Source organism: Budorcas taxicolor, chromosome 8 (genome assembly GCF_023091745.1).
Source record: "Budorcas taxicolor isolate Tak-1 chromosome 8, Takin1.1, whole genome shotgun sequence".
Taxonomy (NCBI): domain Eukaryota; kingdom Metazoa; phylum Chordata; class Mammalia; order Artiodactyla; family Bovidae; genus Budorcas; species Budorcas taxicolor.
Genome location: NC_068917.1, coordinates 55,111,077 through 55,131,771, shown reverse-complemented (window position 1 = coordinate 55,131,771; position 20,695 = coordinate 55,111,077). Strand labels below are relative to the sequence as shown.

The window sequence follows — 20,695 nt, the reverse complement described above, 5'->3', positions numbered from 1 at the left end:
GAAGAATTGATGCTTTTGAACTGTGGTGTTGGAGAAGACTCTTGAGAGTCCCTTGGACTGCAAGGAGATCCAACCAGTCCATTCTGAAGGAGATCAGCCCTGGAATTTCTTTGGAAGGAATGATGCTAAAGCTGAAACTCCAGTACTTTGGCCACCTCATGCGAAGAGTTGACTCATTGGAAAAGACTCTGATGCTGGGAGGGATTGGGGGCAGGAAGAGAAGGGGATGACAGAGGATGAGATGGCTGGATGGCATCACTGACTCGATGGACATGAGTCTGAGTGAATTCCCGGGAGTTGGTGATGGACTGGGAGGCCTGGCATGCTGCGATTCATGGGGTCGCAAAAGGTCGGACACGACTGAGTGACTGAACTGAACTGATTCACTCGGAAAAAAAAAAAAACACCGAGAAAATTACTTCCAAATCCACAAATCCAAATTAGAGAAATGCTATAAATCTCTGAATCAATACATGTGTGATGAGGGTACCCCAACACAGAAACCGTTTTCTCTCCTTTCTTTTAAGATACTAGTGTTTTCTCTTATTCTGAAATTGGTCATTATTTTTAGAAGGGAAAATATTTAGAGCTTCTTTCAGCCAGGGAGCATCCTTGGGAACAGGAGCAAGTTGCCTAGTAATTAGAGAGGTAAAGTTATGATCAGACTGTCAGAGGTGGCTGTAGAGCTTAAAGAGGCTCAGACTCAGGGCAAAAAAGGAAGGGAGGCAGCTTTCTGGAGGAACTGAAGAATCCTTCCAGTCTGGGGAGTGGTACACTTTTACCGCAGGGTCCAGGGGTGTGTTACAGTGGAGACTGTTGCAACACATGTTCTTACAAACCCTGTAGGATAAGGATGGCCTACAAGTCCTATTACAGCAGAGTTAATGATCAAACTTTTTTGCATTCTGATAAGAGATCAGAACACTTTTAACTTATTTGTCTCTATATCTTATATTTATTTTCTCTTCCCTTAGTTTCCCAAGATTTTTCAGAAAAGCTCCAACCTTAGGGCAACAAGAAGACTCAGAAGGCAAAGGGGTCAATGGTTGGAGTAGCATCCAGAGTAAGAGCCACAGTCCTACTGATGCAGGCAAGCACTTGCGGATGTAAAGGAAGCAGGTTGTAGGGAAGCTGGGAGGTGAGAGTTCTCCCCAAGTAAATACTACTGGAACTAGTGACACTGTGAGAAATGACACATTTCTCCTCGTCAGACAGGAAGAGCTAAGACATGCAGCTGAATGGGGACTGGCAGTCTATGCCTGCAGTTTTTCACCAGAACACTCAACCTCATCCAGGGACTCATCAGACCTGAGCAGGGGGTGTGTATCTGAAGTGTTGGCCAGAGTTCTGGGGCAGAATTCTGCCCAGCTCTGCGGTCTCTCTCTTCCCTCCTTTTATAAGGGAGTATAGTGGTCCACTTCCCCACCCCAATCCTTGTTTTCTCTTTCTGTGGTTTCAATGACCCATCAAGCCTGGTCCAAAAATACTAAGTGGAAAATTCCAGAAACAATTCATAAGTTTAAATTGCACACCATTCTAAGTAGTGTGATGAAATTTCATACAGTCCAGCTCCGTCCCACCTGGGATCCCCAACCATGGGGTGATGATCCAGATCACTCAAAGATGACCCTCCTTCTTATGCACCATCAGAAGGGCAACAGGATGCCTGTGTCATTCACTTCACTTCCTCTCAACATGGAGGCATCTCATCATCTCACATCATCACAAGAAAAGTAAGTACAGTACTATGGTTCTATAAGATACTTTGAAAGAGACCACATTCATATAACTGTTAGTACAGTGTTTTATTATAATTACTCTATTTTCAGTTATTGTTGTTCGCTTCTTACTGTGCCTAACTTATAAATTAAACTTTGTTACAGATCTGTACTCACGGAAAAAACATCGTATTATAGGACTTGGTACTATCTGTAGTTAAAGGCATCTACATGCCTTTAACTTGGAACATGGATAAGGGGGAACTACTATCAGGCTCTTCAACATGTGATAGTAAAGGCTGAATCTCAAAATATTATCAATGTTGAAGTGTTGCTAAGAAGTACTAGTGGTACAGGCTGAGAGGTTGGGTGACGTATACTTACCAGGGTTAAACTTAGCTTTAGGACAACTGCAACCATGGTACGTTACTTGAGTTCCTCACTACAATTTCTTAGTTTTAGATCCTTTTTCTCCTGTGGGAGGCCTATTGCTTATTGGAGCTAGTTTATCCATGTTTGACCCATTCTTTAGGTACTCAGATCTCTTTTTCCTAACATTCAGCTTCACTTACAAGCAGAGATTGGCCTGTAGAACAAACTGATGGAGATGTATGGAAAGATTTATTCTTTCTCATATGATCAGGTTATTTACTATATACTGTGGACAAATCACTGGACTAGGCCATTAAAAACCTTAAAATATAGTGGATTTTCTACCTAAGCTATATTTTTACCAACTTCCTTCCACCCATCACAGTTTTGGCAAAAATCAATCTTAAAAAAATACTCAAAATTTGCTCAAAATGCAAAGGAAAAGAAAACAGGCAGCTTTCCAGTGTGTTCCCTGGACCCAAAGCAACCTTATCCAACTTAGTGTGTTGTTTGAAGCATAAAATTAAGGATTTTTCATTTGAGCTTGAATAGTGGTTAAAGGAATTATTGCTGAAAATATTAGAGTTATAGTAATATTTCAAGTAACTAAGTAGCATGTGGTTCTATTTCCACAGTTATAGTACTTGGTTGCTACATTTGAGATTATTTATCTCTTTTTGGTGGGGTATAGGGGGCACAGAGAGATGCAGGAAGAATTCCTGATTTTCTTTCAGTATTTTGTGGACAGAAAAATATTCCAGAGAAACAACCCAGAATTTCAGAATGAAGATGATATATTCTTTAAAATCCAATTTAGTCACCAAACTAGAAACGCAGACACTTAATCTGCTGTCACAACAGTCCAGAGAAAGGTTATAAAGTGAGAACAGGATAAGTGCCAGTTCCTTGCTAAACTTAAAACACTTTAAAAGATATAATATGTTGAGATGATTTAACACTTAGTTAACACTGTCCAAAAAATCCAAACATTCAATGTCAATGCTAAGGGGCAGGAGGCCACCTAAAGATAGGGTACCTGCTATGGTCTGAATAGCTGTGTCCCCTCAAAATCCATATGTTGACACCTAACACCCAATGTGATAGGATTAGGAGGTGGGGCCTTTGGGAGGTGATCAGGTGACAAGGTTGGAGCCCTCTTGAATGGGACCAGTGCTCTTATAAGAGATTTCAGAGATCTCCCTTGCCCTCCCCTTCTACCATGTAAGGCCAAATAGGAAGTGGGTCCATGCCAGACACTGAATCTGCTGGCACCTTGATCTTGGATGTTCCAGCTTCTCAAGCTATGAGAAATAAGTGTTGTTCATAAGGTACTCAGCTTATGGTATTTTGTCACAACAGCTCAAATGTGCTAGAGTCTGTGTTCTTCTCCCTGTCTCAGTCCAAGGAATTACACATGACTTAGCAATTGACTGAATCCACATTACACTGAGGCCCAACTGCCTTACAGAGGCTGTTCTGCCTTACAAAGAATCAGCTGTAAATGTTGGGAAGCCATCTGTGTACTGAGAATGAAACTGTACTGTTATTAATGCCCAAGTCTCGTCATGATTCTTATATTCTTTTCCTGTCACCTGCTATTGTTCTACAGCAGATTTAGATGAAAGACTCTTTCCAGTCCTCCCTAGGGCAGTGGTGCAGAGCTATTTTTGGAAAAACACTTAACGTCATTACTTCAGTTTTTCTTTGTCATGACCCTCTTGTACGATGGCCTCAGTGTGCAGGTCCACAATCCCTTCTACAAAATTCTTGGACCAGGTGTGATTGGAATTCAAGATTTTTCAGGTACGGTATCCTTAGTTCCAGTGAGGTCCAAGCCAGAACCTCATAATCAAATACATTAACGTTTCTGCAGGGAAATGTATGAATTTTCACAATAAAGAAAAACTGTGAACAGCCTCAAATTAGTTTAGGGCAAGCTTTGCCATCAAATAAGTTTTGGTGTCAGATTTGCAAACACTACTGTCAGTTTTGGGCGCATTTTGGCTTTTGAAACTGAGGATAAGAAAGTGTCGATCTCTACTGGGTTTTCAAATAGTTAAAACAAACTGAACTATCGGTGCTTAGAGAAAGAAGAGACAAAAACTACCACCATACAAATCTAATCCAAGAACCTAAAATAACCTGAGGGGGACTTTCAAAGGGATCTTTGAAACACCAGATTTGACTACATTAAACAGAGCTTTATGGTAAGTGGGTTGCCTTTCTTCCTGGGCTCCCATCATACGACCCTTGACATATGTTATTCCCCAGAGTGAGTCTGTGATGATTCTATTGTCATGGAATCTGAGCTGCATTGCTGACCTGCAGGGAAAGGGCCCAGAAGTAGGCAGACCTAAGCGTTCTGAGACTCACAGAACATTCCCAGACTAGAATAAAAACCTCAACAAGGCAAGAAGAGTGTTGCAGCCAACTGGCAAGCTTACACTATGACTCCAGAATAAAGTAATTACACTGTTTGATTTTTTAAGAAGATAACCCCAAAAGTTGCCTTTTCCCTTGATATAGGGGAACCATTTGTTAAGCCCTATTCTTTGAAGTTTTAAAGGTGGAATTGTGAAGATTATATTCTGGGTTGTGCTAGGGATTATATACTAACAAAGGGATAAAGTGCCCTTGAGCTGAGGGGCTGTCACCAGTGGAGACAAATGGAGGTAAAGGCTTACTTGGCTTCCAGGGCCAATGCGATGATGCCTGCAGCCATGGGGGCTGAGGCTGATGTCCCTGTGTGGTTGTCCGTGCAACGCTGCCTCAGATCCGTAGTGATCTAGAAGACAGAAGTGGAAAATTTAGGGCTCTGGAGTCAATGTGAGTCACATGCAAGTAGAAAGAAATTTACTCATAAAACTGGAATGGAGGGGTGTTGAAATAGTTGTTTTAAATTCCTGGTTCCTGTGCTCCTATGACCGTATCACTTCCAGAGAATTGCCTGTGTAAATCAACTTTGCAAAGGGAAGGGTCTGGAAATTGGATTCCACTTGTGTTACAACCGGGGTCAAGACTAAGGTGAGCCTTTGGACTGAAACACACAGATTGTGCAAGTTTATCCTTAAAATCTACACCTAGCCACCTCACTTGCCTCACTCTGGTCCCAGCTTTAGCTAACATCAATGTACTTTTATTACCCCAACATTTTAAATAATCAAACATGTTGAGCCAATCACCAGACACTGAGTTAAACATGATCAGCATAAGGAATAAAAGTACAGGGTCTTGTTCCTGCCCTCCTGGAACTATCACCTTGGAAAAGCTGCAGGTGCAAGCAAAAGATTTGTTCTGTTTTAGAAGGAACGTTTGCTTAAAGACTCATTTTTAGGATACACAGAAATGTGACTTGGATGAACCAAGATTTAAATCCTGACACATTTAACACAAACACTAAAAACAAGGTTGAAGCCAGTGCAATTGATGTGAAATTAACAGCCCTAAGTACATGCTTGAAAACTACAGGAGATTAGCCATTTTCCATTTTTTTGAAAACCAAAATGTAAGAATCAGATCATTGTCTCTTCTTGGACTGAAACCAGTGCACTTTAGCTGTGGTTGAATAACATGCCCATAAGCAAGGGCAGGGTTTCTCAACCTGTGTTTCATGATCATTTCCTGAAGGAAGAAAATTAAAAAGCAGATTCTTCATAACCAGCGAAAGGAAGCATAAGGGTAAAAAATTTTGCAAACCATTATAACAGCTAAGATTTAAAAATCCTTCCTCCCTGATAAGAATCCATTTTTGCGCTCCCCCCTTGGGACTAACAGCCCTCCTGTTGGGAAGGTATAAGGCTTATGAGATGAACTTACTAGGACTCACATCGCAGCTATTGAAAGACATTGGTAAAGCTTTCTCAGGCATCAAGATAAGTACATCGCCCATCTTTTACAGATAAGAAAACTGAAGTGAGGACATACCTGGTGGCTCAGTGGTAAAGAACGTGCCTGCCAATGCAGCAGACATGGGTTCCATCCCTAATCTCGGAAGATTCCACATGGTGCAGAGCAGCTAAGCCTGTGCTCTACAGCCCAGGAGCCGCAACTACTGAGTCCTTCTGTCACAACTACTGAAGCCCATGCACCTTAGAGCCTGTGCTCCCCAACAAGAGAAGCCACCATAATGAGAAGCCTGGGCACTGAAACCAGAGATAGCCCTGCTTGCTGCAGCTAGAGAAAAACCCGTGTGGAATGAAGACCCAGCACAGCCATAGGTAAACAAATAAAATTATAAGAAAAATTAAGAAGAAAGGAAAACAGGAGAAAGATCAGCAGAAAGGTACAGGGAGACAGAGGTGGCAAAAATAAAGCCCAGCAATCAGTTTTTCTGTTTTTCTACGGTGCATCCTTCAAGAGAAGTATGCAGATAAGCTGACTTGGAAAGAAACTTGATCATCACCGAAAGAAACTAACGCGTAACTCCTTAGACATGAATCCTCCCCTAAAAGTTTCCTTGGCGTTGTGTGAGGATGTCTGAAGGGACTCTTTAATTATCAGTTATAAAACAAGATGGACATCTTGGTGATATCATTTCACACAACACCATCAGTGCTCACTGTCTGTTCCTAATGCCTTTTGACACCTCTAATATTACCAGCTTGGGCTTCCAAGGTGGCAATAGTGGTAAAGAACCCGCCTGCCAATGCAGGAGACTTAAGAGACACAGCTTCAATCCCTGAGTCGGGAAGATACCCTGGAGGAGGAAATGGCAACCCACTCCAGTATTCTTGCCTGGAGAATTCCATGGACAGAGAAGCCTGGAGGGCTACAGTCCATAGAGTTGCAGAGTTGGACATGACTGAAGTGACTTATGCACGCACACAATGTTACCAGCTTAGCCATCCTAGAGAGGTGCTGATACAAAAGAAGTAGGAGAAAGAACAAAAATATAGATAACCACATAGATATGGTGGCAGTAGAGGAGAGAAGAGTCTTATACTCTTCTTTGGACTAACTGATTGCTGGGCAAGAGCCCAACAGTGTGTTTGGCACGCAGGGGGAGTTGTTTCTAGATTCACAGATTTGATTAGCCAGCCATCCATGGAGCCTCCACATTGTAGATATTCAAGAGATAGCTGGGTAAAGAGAGCCCTACCTGTTTCTCCATTAAGAAACCCTCTTGCACTGTTGGTGGGAAGGTAAATTGATGCTGCTACTATGAGGACAGTATGAAGGTTCCTTAAAAATCTAAAACTAGAACTACCATATGAGTCAGCAATTCCACTACTTGGCATTTACCCTGAAAAAGTCACAATTCAAAGAGACACATGTACACCAATGTTCACTGCAGAGCTATTTACAATAGCCGGGACACAGAAGAACCTAAATGTTCATTGACAGGTGAATGGGTAAAGAAGATGTGGTATATGTATGCAATGGAATATTACTTAGTCACAAAAATGAATGAAATCGGGTCATTTGTAGTGATGTGGATGGACCTAAAAAGTCTGTCATACACAGTGAAGTAAGTCAAAAAGAGAAAAAAATACATACACATTAAAAATAAAAATGCATACACATTAAAAATACTGTATACATTATGCATAATGCATAATATATGGACGTGAGAGTTGGACTATAAAGAAAGCTGAGCACTGAAGAATTGATGCTTTTGGACTGTGGTGTGGAGAAGACTCTTGAGAGTCTCTTGGACTGCAAGGTAATACAACCAGTCAGTCCTAAAGGAAATCAATCCTGAATACTCATTGGAAGGACAGATGCTGAAGCTGAAACTCCAATACTTTGGCCACCTGTTGCAAAGAACTGACTTGTTTAAAAAGACCCTGATGCTGGGAAAGATTGAAGGCGGGAGGAGAAGGGGACGACAAAGGATGAGATGGTTGGATGGCATCACCGACTCGATGGACATGAGTTTGAGCAAGCTCCAGGAGTTGGTGATGGACAGGGAAGCCTGGTGTGCTGCAGTCCACTGGGTCACAAAGAGTCAGACACGACTGAGCAACTGAACTGAAAGTATAGACATGAAATCTAGCAACATGGTACAGATGAACCTGTTTGCAGAGCAAGAAAAGAGATGTGATGTAGAGAAGGGATACTGGGACATGATGTAGGGAGAGGAGGGTGGGATGAACTGGGAGAGAAGCATTAAAATATATACACGAACATGTAAAATAGACAGCTAGTGGAAAGTTGCTGCATAGCACAGGAAGCTCAGTCCAGTGCTGTGATGACCTAGGAGGGTGGTTTGGGGGTAGGGTGGGAGAGAGGCTGAAGAGGGAGGAGTTATATGTAACTTACAGCTGATTCACTTTGCTGTACAGCAAAAACCAACCCAACATTATAAAGCAACTATGTTGTTATTTGTTTAGTTCCAAGTTACATCTGACTTACTTGAGATCCCATGGACTATAGCCCTTCAGGCTCCTCTGTCTATGAGATTTTCTAGGAAAGAGTACTGGAGTGGGTTGCCATTTTCTTTTCCAGGGGATCTTACTAACCCAGGGATCAAACCCACGTCTCCTGCATTGTCAGGAGGATTCTTTACCACTGAACCACCTGGAAGCCCTTAAAGCTATGATACGCCAATAATAAATTTTTTTAAAATTAAAAAAGAAACTTCTGAGATATTCAGTTGTTGACTTAAAAAGGTATTTCTTTTTGTGGGGGGTGTGGGTAAAAAAACACACAGATTTACTCTTTTAATAATTTTTAACAATGTATAGTGCAGTATTGTTAATTACATGCACACTGTTGTGCAACTCTAGAGCCCTATGATATTTTCATCTTGCAGGACTGAACTTCTACCCATTGAACAACTCCCCACCCCCTCTCCCTGGCAACCACCACTCTACTGTCTGCTTCTATGCCTGTCACTGCTCTAGGTACCTCATGTCAGTGGAATTACCCAGCATTTTTTGTGTGAGTGTGTGTGACTGGCTTATTTCACTTAGAATAATGTCCTCAAGGCTCATCCGTATTGTAGACAATGGCAGGATTTCCTTCTTTTTAGGCTGCATAATATTCCACTGTATTAATCCATTGTGTTATATAGTATATTTTCTTTATTGGTTTATCTGTCAATGGGCAAATGACAGATGAATGGATGTGTTGCTTCCAGCTCTTGCTTATTGTGAATAATGCTGCAATAAACATGGGTTTGTAAATGTCTCTTCCAGATCCTGTTTTCAATTCTTTTGGATATATACCCAGAAGTGGGACTGATGGACTATCAAAAAGTGATTTCTATTTCATGCGAATATATGGGTGAATCTGCAGCCTTATTTTCCAAAGGCCTGGTCCCTAAGTCAATGCATAAACACCACAGACGCAGCCTTTCTCCAGGTCTCTAGATACACTGCTGTTGAGAGATGGCCTTGCCTGCATTCTTCTCATTTTACCTCACCCTCATGGCCACATTCCTTTGCCAAGTTCTATTTTTTTTCAATGACTTGTGCCTGAATTCAAGATTTTTCATGATGTTTTCCCACTTGGCTCACTTTGCTTATTCTTCAGCTGCATCAGAATGCACCGCTTTCAATGCACAGAAACAAATCCAGAATAAACACTCCAAGTGTGTGTATGTAGTGTTTTTGAATCTAAAAACTAACCACCTCCAGCCAATCTCAAACGTGAACAATAAAAATTTTATAATGTTGGATTTGCCATATGCCCCATCCAAATAGAGTCAGCAGGCATAGACACACATGATATGTAAGTAAATGAAAAGCTACCCAGTACCTTTATATATAAACACCAATTTACTGTTAAATGCTATTAATATAGGTTTGTAGAATTCAACAACATCATTGTTGTGCTTTTATATTTTTCTCCCAATCAATTTCACTAAATGAAACTTGAGCAGTGAGTAGCAGTGTTAAGGGATTAGAACAGGATGGTGATGGAAAGAAGGGAGGTTAAAAGGAATGAAGAAAAAAGAAACAAAAACATCCTCACTCCCTTCTCATCCTGCTTTAAGTGAAAATTCCAGCTGGGTCATTTCAAGAGGAAATTACTGTCAGTGGTGGAGATATTTAGGTGTAAATTACCAAAACGATCTAAGGCAGGGTTTTCATCATTAAGAGAAGCCACAGTATCAGGATATTTTTATGTCCATCTTTAGATGGAAAAGGCAAAGACCACCAAGAAGCAATCTCGAAGAAAAACGATGTTCCCCAAACTGGAACCACATGGGGTAACCCCATTAATCACAATGCAGAACATACAAGTTCTGACAGTGTAATTTAAAGGAGGAGCTGCATTCAAGGGTCAGCCCACATCATGGGGCTGGGAGTTCAGAGATGTGATATGTGAAAACAGAACAACAAAGCACTTTAAGTTTCGATTCCATTTCAGAGAGTGTCTCAGAATTTGGTTTTGGTCCCGCTGGCGCATCTTGCATGCTCCAAATTCCCTAAATTCACTACCCAAATCAGAAACAGGATTTTTCTCCACAGAACTTCTCATATTGCTCAAGAAAATATCATTTCTGTCCATCAGAGTGAAGGAAACAGGAGATGACACTGGGCCCCATGCCAGATCAAAGCTGTCTTGATCAGCAAATTAGATTTTCAGCCTGTCCCAGGATGGGTAGCAGATGGCTTCTGGAGTCTGCAAAGTTAGGGATGTCGTCCTGATCTGGTGAAAAGGGATGGGTATTGTTCAGGTCGAGTCAGGCTCCCTCTGAGAAGAACCATCCCTTTTTCTCATCCTAAGCTCTTATTTCCTAATATTTCACATTTCATTACTTGGGCTGATTGGATCTTTTATTCTAGCTTGTTGATGTAATTCTCCAGGGAATCTCAGTTCAGATTGAGTCGGGCCATAAATGACAATTCTTTATAGCAACCCTACAGTTAAGAGTTTCTATCTCCCTGAGACCCTGTGATCTGTTTTATTTTGAAGGTGCCATATTGTCTCATATCTGTTAAAAGAACAGCTGAAGAGATATTTTTAAAACATGAAATGATTCTGTTAGGTTGAATTTATTTCTGGTGTTGATTTGGATTTAGATTAGAAATGTGCTCCGAGGACAGAAACAAAATCTTAAATATGCTAATGAATAAAAGAGGAGATGCTGACTTATTAAGCCAGCAAAATAAAAAGGAACTGAAGACCAACTAAAAGCTTTCTGTGTTCACTGAAGTCACAAAGACCGGTGTAGAATTCATTCATGACTGACAAGGCCACACAAAATTCCACTCCCATGCTGCAATGAGAATCTGTAACTGTAGAGTGCAAACGTAAGGTTTTGCTTATATATGTGAGATTGCTATTACTAAAGAAGGATGCCATCTTATATCTTTTTTATTTTTATTTTTTGGATCTCTCTAATGTTCAGCTCAGTGCTGAGTACAGAGCAAAGGTGCAGTATTGGCTATGTTGAATTACTAGTGTCAAGCTACTTTACGCTCATTTTCTTCTATATTTTAAACTCTCCCACTTGTTAGGAGAGACTTCAAGGTTATTTTTTTTTATCGGTTTCTAAATAAGACTCATATAAACTTCTAAGCAGCCTACAAAAATCATGTGTGTATGTGTGTATACACAGTTCCGGGGCTACAGCAGAACCCTTCCTCTTACTAGATGCACTGCTGACACTAAATGCCCTGCTTTGAAAGTGACTAACACGGCAAGTGCAGCAAGTGCAGAGAGAGAGGGCAGTGAACAACAGGTGTGTAGGTGTATGCACACATCGGTGTATGCAAAATTACCTTTGATCCCTCAAGAATTCTACAAGGGAAATACACTATTTATTAACTAAGGAAATGGAGGCTCAGAAAGACTCATGAGCCCAAGGACATGCAGTCACTAAAGAGCTAGTAAGGGGTGAAGTATTAAATCCTGAAATGGCAGCAAAATAAAAAGTTGAGCTATGGAGTGTAGTCACCGATCAGAGCAAAGGTGGCAGTTTCAGACCATCACTGGCAATCTCAGGGGAACCACCCCTGGGCTCCCTCCCTGTCAGCAGGTGGGCATCTCCATTCTCCCTCAGGCCACAATCAACATTAGAACTTTTCAGGAGTAAATTTTTCCCTCCTTCTATTTAACATTCTTGAGAGAACATGGATCAAATATCCATACAAACTAAACACATCTGGATTTGCTAGCTTTGACTCATGAAAAATCATGACATTTCCCAAATCAAAAGGAGAAACAGAAAGATGATAGTAATGACTGCTTCTGAATAATGAATTGGGTAGTGAGAGAGGGTACTTTCTGCAAAAAGGAAATGTGTAGTTGCTTAGGAATATTAAAAGCAATAAGATAATTCTTCCACGTGGAATTGGTCTTTCAGGCCAACCCTGAGATACCCCAGGCAGCAAGTTTGACATGAACACAAATGAATAAAATGACATCAGAAGAGGGCTGAGCAGAGCATACATTCTCTAAACCTTGGCTCACAAAACCCCTCTGAGGAGGACTACAATGGCCTCCATATTCCAAACACTGAGACAAATTACTAGAGAAAAAAAAAAAGGTAAAAGGCTGAACTAGTTCCAAAAGAAGCAGATAATTTAATGATGGAATGACTGGGGGAAGAGGAAAGCTTTATCTCTAACAAAGAACTTGGGAGAAATTCAGGAGGGAGTGAAGGGTTATATAAAGACAGGACCTTTAACGCTCCTTGACACTAAGAATGGTTGGATGTACAGTTTTATGTAGCAAGATTCCTGCAGGCAATTTCCTATGTGAAATATATCGTCAAATACCCTTTGCCTTTCACCAACCTTTCTACCAGTAGAAGGAGATTCTCTGAAAGAGAGAGAACACCCACCTGTCTCCTGTCACAATATGAACCCCCTGTGATGCTTCTATCTTTTCCAGTGTCTGAGAGTCAGTTATGCCCAAACATTTATGGAGCTCAGGTTCTGGGAAGGTACAAAATAAAGTCTTCAACCTCAAGTGGTTTCCAGTCTGGTATGGAAAATGTATAGTCAATAAGCAAATGTGTAACATCACATTAAGTAGCTCTAAGGACACTGGAAAGAAAATTGAACAGGATAAAAGAGTAGAGTGTAGGGGAGGGTCACACCATTCCTTCAAGGGATGGTGAGGAGGAACAGTCCTCCTGAAGAAAACTTTGAGAAGAGGCATAAAAGAAGTGCTTTCTGGGGAAACAGTATTCCTGCCAGATGTCATGTCTCACATGAGAGGGTGAGGGTTCCGGTTTGAAATCACACAAAAGGCATAGTAACTTTGGGGAGCTCAATGCCAGGCCATAGGAATTAGCCACGCAGACTGGCAAAGGGCTTAGGTGTTCTGCAAGAGGACTGATTGTCTGAGGCAGTTAAGAAGAGGTCAAAGGCATGAAATTCAAAATTAGTGAGCCATAAAAATAAAAATACGCTGCTTGATGTAATTACCACTAGTCCCATGTGGATATTTAATTTTAAATCAGTTAAAACTTAACAAATTAAAATTAAAGTTCCTTCATTGGACTGGCCACATTTCACAATAACTACATATGTCTAGTGACTACCAGTTTGGCAGCACAAATGGAGAACCTTTCCATTATAGCAGAAAGTTCTACTGGACCACGCTGATATAAAGGACTATGAAACAAATTGTTCATTGTATTCACAGTGTATAAAAGTTGAATATACTGTTGCCAAGAATATAAATGAAAGTAAATGTACTAAATTTAAAAATTAAGATTACTTTCATATTAGAAAAAATAGTGGGCCAAGTAGTGAAAAACAATGGATGCCTATATATTCCACAAACTTTCATTTTTTTGATCACTGTGAACAGAACCTCAAACAGGCAAGAACAATGCCATTCTTTCATAGAGCCCCATGCTGGACGTCCTTGGACTGGACATGAGAGCACATTGGTCACAAGGTGGGCTGGGGGGTTCAACCCAAATTTGGTTGGATTTCAGACTCTACTACTTACTAGCTGTGTTTCTCTTAATCTTTACTTTCCTCATCAGTAAAATGGGTACAATATCTGATTTCCTGCATAGGGTTTTGAGGATACAAAGAGATGGTACATTGAATGTGCACAGCATACTGCCAGGTATACATTAGAAGGGCAAAATGTTACATTTACAATATTTCAATATAATTATAAAAGTACTACATGCCCAGCATGGAATAAAATGGATATGGTGTTATTAAGAAAAACATATTATTTCATAATAGCCAGTCATTTCCACTGATTTCTATTTCGCTTATAGGGAAGCTTCTTATCAGAGTAATCTTGATATTTTGGATGGTTCGTTTGCTGTAATAAGGTTCAAGGCCAACACTGATCTCAATCTATTAAAGCATGAGTGGAATACTAAGGTCCACAACGGTATCGATAGTGATGGCAGGAAAACGGGATAGAGACTGGGCTACATTCTGAAACTCAGGGCAAGGTTTTCCTGCTTGAACACCATTAAAAAGACAAGTAAAATTTATTTAACAAAAGTGCTTTCCCAGAAGCAGTGAGACCCTTCCTCTCTCCTGGATCCTCAGTGTCTGCCTCAGTTCAACTCACAAAGGTGCTCTATGAATGAAGAATGACAACTGTGCTCTTCTTGAGAAGGTACAAATTACAAAAGGAAATGGACGGCCTGGGGAGGGGAGCTCCAGAACAAAGGGAGACACTGTTCCTGTAACACTCAATCACAGATGCCACTAGCAGGATGCAGGCATCTCTGAGGGACCATAGGCAGCTTGTTCAAAGCCTGGTGGAGAACAGGTCCCAAGTGCAGAGCTGGATTATCTGTCATTCTGACATCTAGAAGGGAAAGGGGCAGCTGGACCATAGAAGGCTGATGCTGCTGCCAACTCATGTTCAAACTGTTAGTCAACATGTTCACCTTCAAAGCGCCTTTCTTTATGGGGTGGATGGAGCAGATCATGGTTCTACAGATTGGAAAAATGAAGCACCTCCATTAACAACATCTGGAAAAATGACTGGCCTAAGCTCCCATGATGCAGAAAGCTACACTGACTTAGGGAACAAGGATACCAGCCACTTACTAGGTGGCTCGCTGCTGTAGGAGCTGTGCAAATATCTCATGCTCAGTATCTTGTTATCTTCATGAACATGCATGACGTTGGTACTGGCTTTACCTCCATTTTACAGATAAGGGAACCAAGATTCCAGAAGTTACTTAGGCACTGAGTGGTCTGTCTGCAGCTAGAAATTATAATTTGAAACAGCTACAGCACTCCTGTCCAATGAAGAGTAATTTGGAGATTCAGGCAAAATAAGAAATTCTGAGAATTGGCTACAGAAGAATTACTAACAAATGGCTGCCATGAGAATGGGAGAGGTTAAACAAAAGGTGGAGCCAAGTAGAAGTTACATAGATAAATTTATACATTGAGTAAGTCAGTAAAGGTTTTGATATCAGTAGCAGCAACTAGGGAAAAGTGAAATATGACCCGAATCTAGGATATCGACGTTATTTCACAGTGTCCATTTTTTCTCTTAAGCCCTATCTTTCATCACAGAATGATTGATTTGTCCATCCGTAGGAGAATCCTAAATGGCCACCCAGTCAATGGGACCCATAGCAGCTGCAACACAATCACAGGAGATAGGGATGAAAGGCCCTAGGAGGTCAAGTGTAAGCAGTAAATCTCTGGGGAGTGATTCCAAGGTCCCTCTATCTACACTGTGCTCTTCCACCTGGACCCAGGCAACCCTTCCTTCTTCCTGGATATTTTGCCCACTGGACTATAAGCTTCTCTTAAGGAAGGTATTTATGGAATAAAGGTATTAAAAACACCTTTCTCACAACCGTCCCGCAGGAAATAATAGCACTAGATAGGCATGTTAACTTTGAGGCAACGGTAAGATACCTTAAGATGCATTCAGACTCTAGAAGTTTGAGAAGACAATTCTTATTCCAGAGAGTTTCATCAGGATTTCCACGATGCAGAACTGATAGATGTCACTCAGTATTAGTGGGCCTTGACTATGAGTGCTGCTGCTGCTGCTGCTAAGTCGCTTCAGTCGTGTCTGACTCTGCAACCCCATAGACGGAAGCCCACCAGGCTCCCCCGTCCCTGGGATTCTCCAGGCAAGAACACTGGAGTGGGTTGCCATTGCCTTCTCCAATGCATGAAAGTGAAAAGTGAAAGGGAAGTTGCTCAGTCGTGTCTGACTCTTAGTGACCCCGTGGACTGCAGCTTACCAGGCTCCTCCGTCCATGGGATTTTCCAGGCAAGAGTACTGGAGTGGGGTGCCATTGCCTTCTCCAATGAGTTCTGAGAGATAAGCAAATTTGGAAGCCAAAGAAACATTCCTAGATGAAAGCATTTCCATTATGAAGGTAAAATATCATAGAGCATCATTTCCCATGAAAAAAGTCATGATACTTCAAAACTTGTCATCTCTGTATTTTCTCCTTTCATATTTTACTTTGTATTGTGGAATATGTTTACTGATGAATGATGGAAGTACTTTCAGGGAAATTTATATGAATATGTTTAATCCAATTGTTATGAAGGTATTAGAGAAAGAAGGTATTATATCCATATTGGTAGGCGGCTTTTATTTAAATCAATCTGAAAATGTAACTAAAGCAGATAGTAAAAGGGGACTCCCCTGGTTGTCCCGTGGTTAAGAATCCACCTTGCAATGTAGGGGACGTGGGCTTGATCCCTGACTGGGGAACTGAGATCCCATATGCCACGGGGAAACTAAGCCTGTGTGCCACAACTAGAGAGTCCATGTGCCACAAGGAAAGATCCTGTATGATGCAATGAAGACCCTTCATGCCGCAAGTAAGACCCAACTCAACCAAACAAATAAATAAAATAAGAGGATAGGAGAAGGTAGCTGAGAAATCAAATATGAAGCCTATAATAATCAGGAATCAAGAGGAACCAAATGGATATGGATGAAGAATTACATGAGGACATAGTACCTTATCACCTCTATTTCCAGCACTGTATAAAGGCAGAGGGAGCATCGCAGAGTGACCCAAACCTATATGAATCCTGGGATCTAAAAGCAGGGTGTTGGCTAAATGCTAAAAAGATTCAGACATAGCAGCTCAGCTTCACTTTAAAAGACAAATCCTGAGACATTTTGCAAAATCATGATTGGGAAAAGAAGTGCAAAGGTGTCTGAAATTCAGAGTCGGCTGCACTGAGTGGGGGCATCCCAAAAGTCAGATCTTTCTTGAGCACCAATGGATCAATGTACAAAGCACTTTTTATCTACTTCCCCATAATCGCTGAAATAAATCTTGTGAACTACATATTATTAAATGTCCCCATTTGACAGTTAAGGATGTTGAGACAGAAAAATTAAGTAATTTGCCCAAAGATACCAGCTAGCAAACGGTTCAACAGTGAATGCAACCTAAGCAGGCTGGTTCTGCAAACATGAACTCTTAACCATTTTACCATCTGCATAATAAGGAGGGCATCTTGGTAAGCAGATCACACAAGAGCACTGTGTTTTTTGTTCAGGCAAACTTTGTGCTGGTGTTTGAGAAACACTTTTGACAGAGGTTTAGGTCACACTGAATTCGTTGTACCTACTTTGAAACCAAAGATCTGAAACTGAAATTCAAAGACAGTATGGGGACAGAGTAATAGGGAACGGGGCTGAGAATTCCATCCAGTCTCTTTTCTACCACTAACTCACAGGGTGAATGTGGTCCACTCATTTGTCTTTGAGAAAACTGAGGCCTAATCCTGTCTAAGGCCACATTCAATGCTGGAATGTAAATGACCCAGAAAGGCTTTTTTAATGACTTGGTAACAGAATGGTTACATTTACAAATACTTGTGTTGAAAGAAAGGGAAAGTAAAGTCGCTCAGTCACAGCTGACTCTTTGCGACCCCGTGTACTATAGCCTGCCAGGCTCCTCCATCCATGGGATTTTCTAGGCAAGAATACTGGAGTGGGTTGCCATTTCCTTCTCCAGGGGGTCTTCCTTACCCAGGGATTGAACCTGGGTCTCCTGCTCTGCAGGCAGACTCTTTACCATCTGAGCCACCAGGGAAGCGATTAGCTAATTTAACTTTCTATTTCCATATATTACTTGTGCATATAAATGTATGCATTCTCCCTCTGTGTTTCAAGATAAATAAACTAATCATGCCAGAGAAGCAAATGGTACATACTATTTTCTTATCATAGGACTCTCCACTGCTGTAGGTTGTGGCCAGTGTGGATGAACACTCTTCCAGGTACCAAGGCTTCTTTCCACTTTCAGCTGTGCTGCTGATGGAGATAGTATAGATGCTGTTGGTGTAGCCGTCACAGGAGCAGTGGTCTTTGCTCCTTCCACCATTTCCTGACGCCCAGACAAAAACTGAGCCGAGGCCTCTCCGCCCCTGCGCACAAACAGAAATAGGTCACAGATTCCGAATGAAGACAAGATCAATATCAACACAGCAGAAGTAAGCATTTGCAGGAGGGGTATAATACTTCCCAGGTGGCTCAGTGGATAAAGAACCTGCCTGCAATATAGGCGACCCCAGAGATATGGGTTCAATTCCTGGGTAGGGAAGATCCCCTGGGTGGGCACTCCAGTATTTTTGCCTGGAGAATCCCATGGACAGAAGAGCCCGGCTGGCTACAGTCCATAGGCCGCAAACTGTTGGACATGACTGAAATGACTGAGCACAGCACATGAACCTCTGTTAATAATATGATGGCTCTGAGCTGCTTTCTGAGGTTAGAGGGGTTGCTTTTAATGAAATAATCCAAATGCAATGTACAGTCTGATGACTATAGTTAACACTATTATATTGTACATTTGAAAGTTGCTAAGAAAGTAGATCTTAAAATTTCTTATCACAAAGAAAAATACTGCAACTATGTATGGTGATGGATGTCAACCAGATTCACTGTGGTGATCACTTCACAATTATATACAAATATTGAATCATTAGTGTTGAATACTTGAAACTAATGTCAACTATATCCCGATTAAACAAAGAAACAAAAATAATCCCTTTACCTGAGATAGTCATAGAAGTAATAAGAGCACCAACAATGACAATAATAAGGGCTAACATTTGCTAGATACCTACAGTGGGCCAAGCACCATTCTAAATATTTTACATGAATTGGACTGAATTCCTCCAGTGACTGTGAGAATGGTACAAAGTTTGTCCCCCTCATCGAGATAAAGAGTTGAGATACAGAAATAATGTTAAGGTCACAAGCCAGTAAATGGTAGGACAAAATTTGAACCCAGACAGCCAGACCTCAGAGGTGGCATATTATTAGTCACATTTTATAGTCATATGATATTCTTATAAATCTACATCCACATGAAGTAGGTGCTATTATGTACCTCATTTGATATATGAGTAATGTGAGGTGTCCAAAAGTAATGTAATGTATTTACTCTGAGATCACACTGTCAATAAAGGGCAGAATTTCAGTCTAGAGTTATCTCCTCTATGTATGGCAGGGACATTAATTATGAGGGATGTTAATAGATGCTACCAGAAATATGAGAATTTCAAGATCAGATATCTTTGGGAAACTGAATTAAGCAAATTAAACAGGTTTCCTTTTTGCAGAATTTTGAAGAGTCTTTAGGTGAGTGACCACTCGTGGCAAAGCCCTAAAAGGGTGGCATGACTTGTAATTTCCTAACATATTTGCTTGTGGATATCTTCTTCAACCAGATCCAAGAAGTTTCTGGTTTTTCTTACAAAACTTGGCATAAACTTAAAGACTTTCCTAGGGTCATAACATAAGTAAGGAGAAGAAGCAAAGAACATAGATGTATTGACTATTTTTCTATACAAGATGAGATCTTCCAGAGAAAAGAGAAAAATAAGCCAAATTGAAGATCTCTCGGAACAGTTATAGCGGAATCCTTCAGAAATTTTACCATATCGAATCTATAAGGCATGCTGGAGGAACTTAGGCCAAATCTATCATTTTGTAATTAGGAATACAATAATGTGTTCTAAGTTGTGTCTGACTTTTTGTGACTCCATGGACTGTAGCCTGCCTGCTTCCTCTGTCCATGGGGTTTCCTAGGCAAGAATATTGGAGTGGGTGGCCATTTCCTTCTCCAGGGGATCTTCCCAACCCAGGGATCAAACCTGCATCTCTTATATTTCCTGCCCTGGCAGGCAGATTCTTTACCACTAGTGCGACGTGGGAAGCTAGTTTGTAATTAGGAACTGAGAACCAAAGTCACAAAGCTAGTGATGGTTAAATTTCTTTCCAGGCCCCAAGTCTTATGGTCTCAAAGTATTTAGTGTATTGTCCTGGAATTTCTAGAAAAAGAGCCAAAGAAAGAGAGACAACAAAGAATCTGGAGTATCTCTGATAAACTCTCCCTGACCTTGGATTTTCAAGGAATAGAATATTTATGACAGGATTTGACTTGACATGAGCATAGATTTCTTTCTGTCCTTCAATGTGGAAAAATGCAATATGACTACAGAGGAATGGGAAAAATTCATGAAGAGAGGGGGGAGAGACTTCTGGACGTTACTGCCACTAGACAGCTGGGCCTGGTTTACCATCCTTCAATTTCCCATCCAAATATTCATGAAACATAGAGAAAGATGCAAAAATCACCCAGATATCATAAATGAAAGATTTTGTTCAATGCTTTTAATTCTCTAGAGGGAATTACTCCTCACTGTGATGTGGATGGCAAAATTGAGAAACTCTGGTGACTGACCCGTATCTGTATCTCAGATACATTA

General features: G+C 41.0%; 1 protein-coding gene across 1 annotated transcript in view; it reads right to left on the bottom strand.

The window, feature by feature from the left end:
- Positions 1–20,695, bottom strand: part of PCSK5 (proprotein convertase subtilisin/kexin type 5) — a 503,247-nt gene that overhangs the window by 268,507 nt on the left and 214,045 nt on the right. The window contains exons 8-9 of the mRNA XM_052644706.1: positions 18,134–18,346; positions 4,775–4,875 (exon numbers count right to left, since the gene is read on the bottom strand). Coding sequence (XP_052500666.1) covers positions 4,775–4,875; positions 18,134–18,346 — 314 coding nt within the window. The remainder of the gene's footprint in view (positions 1–4,774; positions 4,876–18,133; positions 18,347–20,695) is intronic.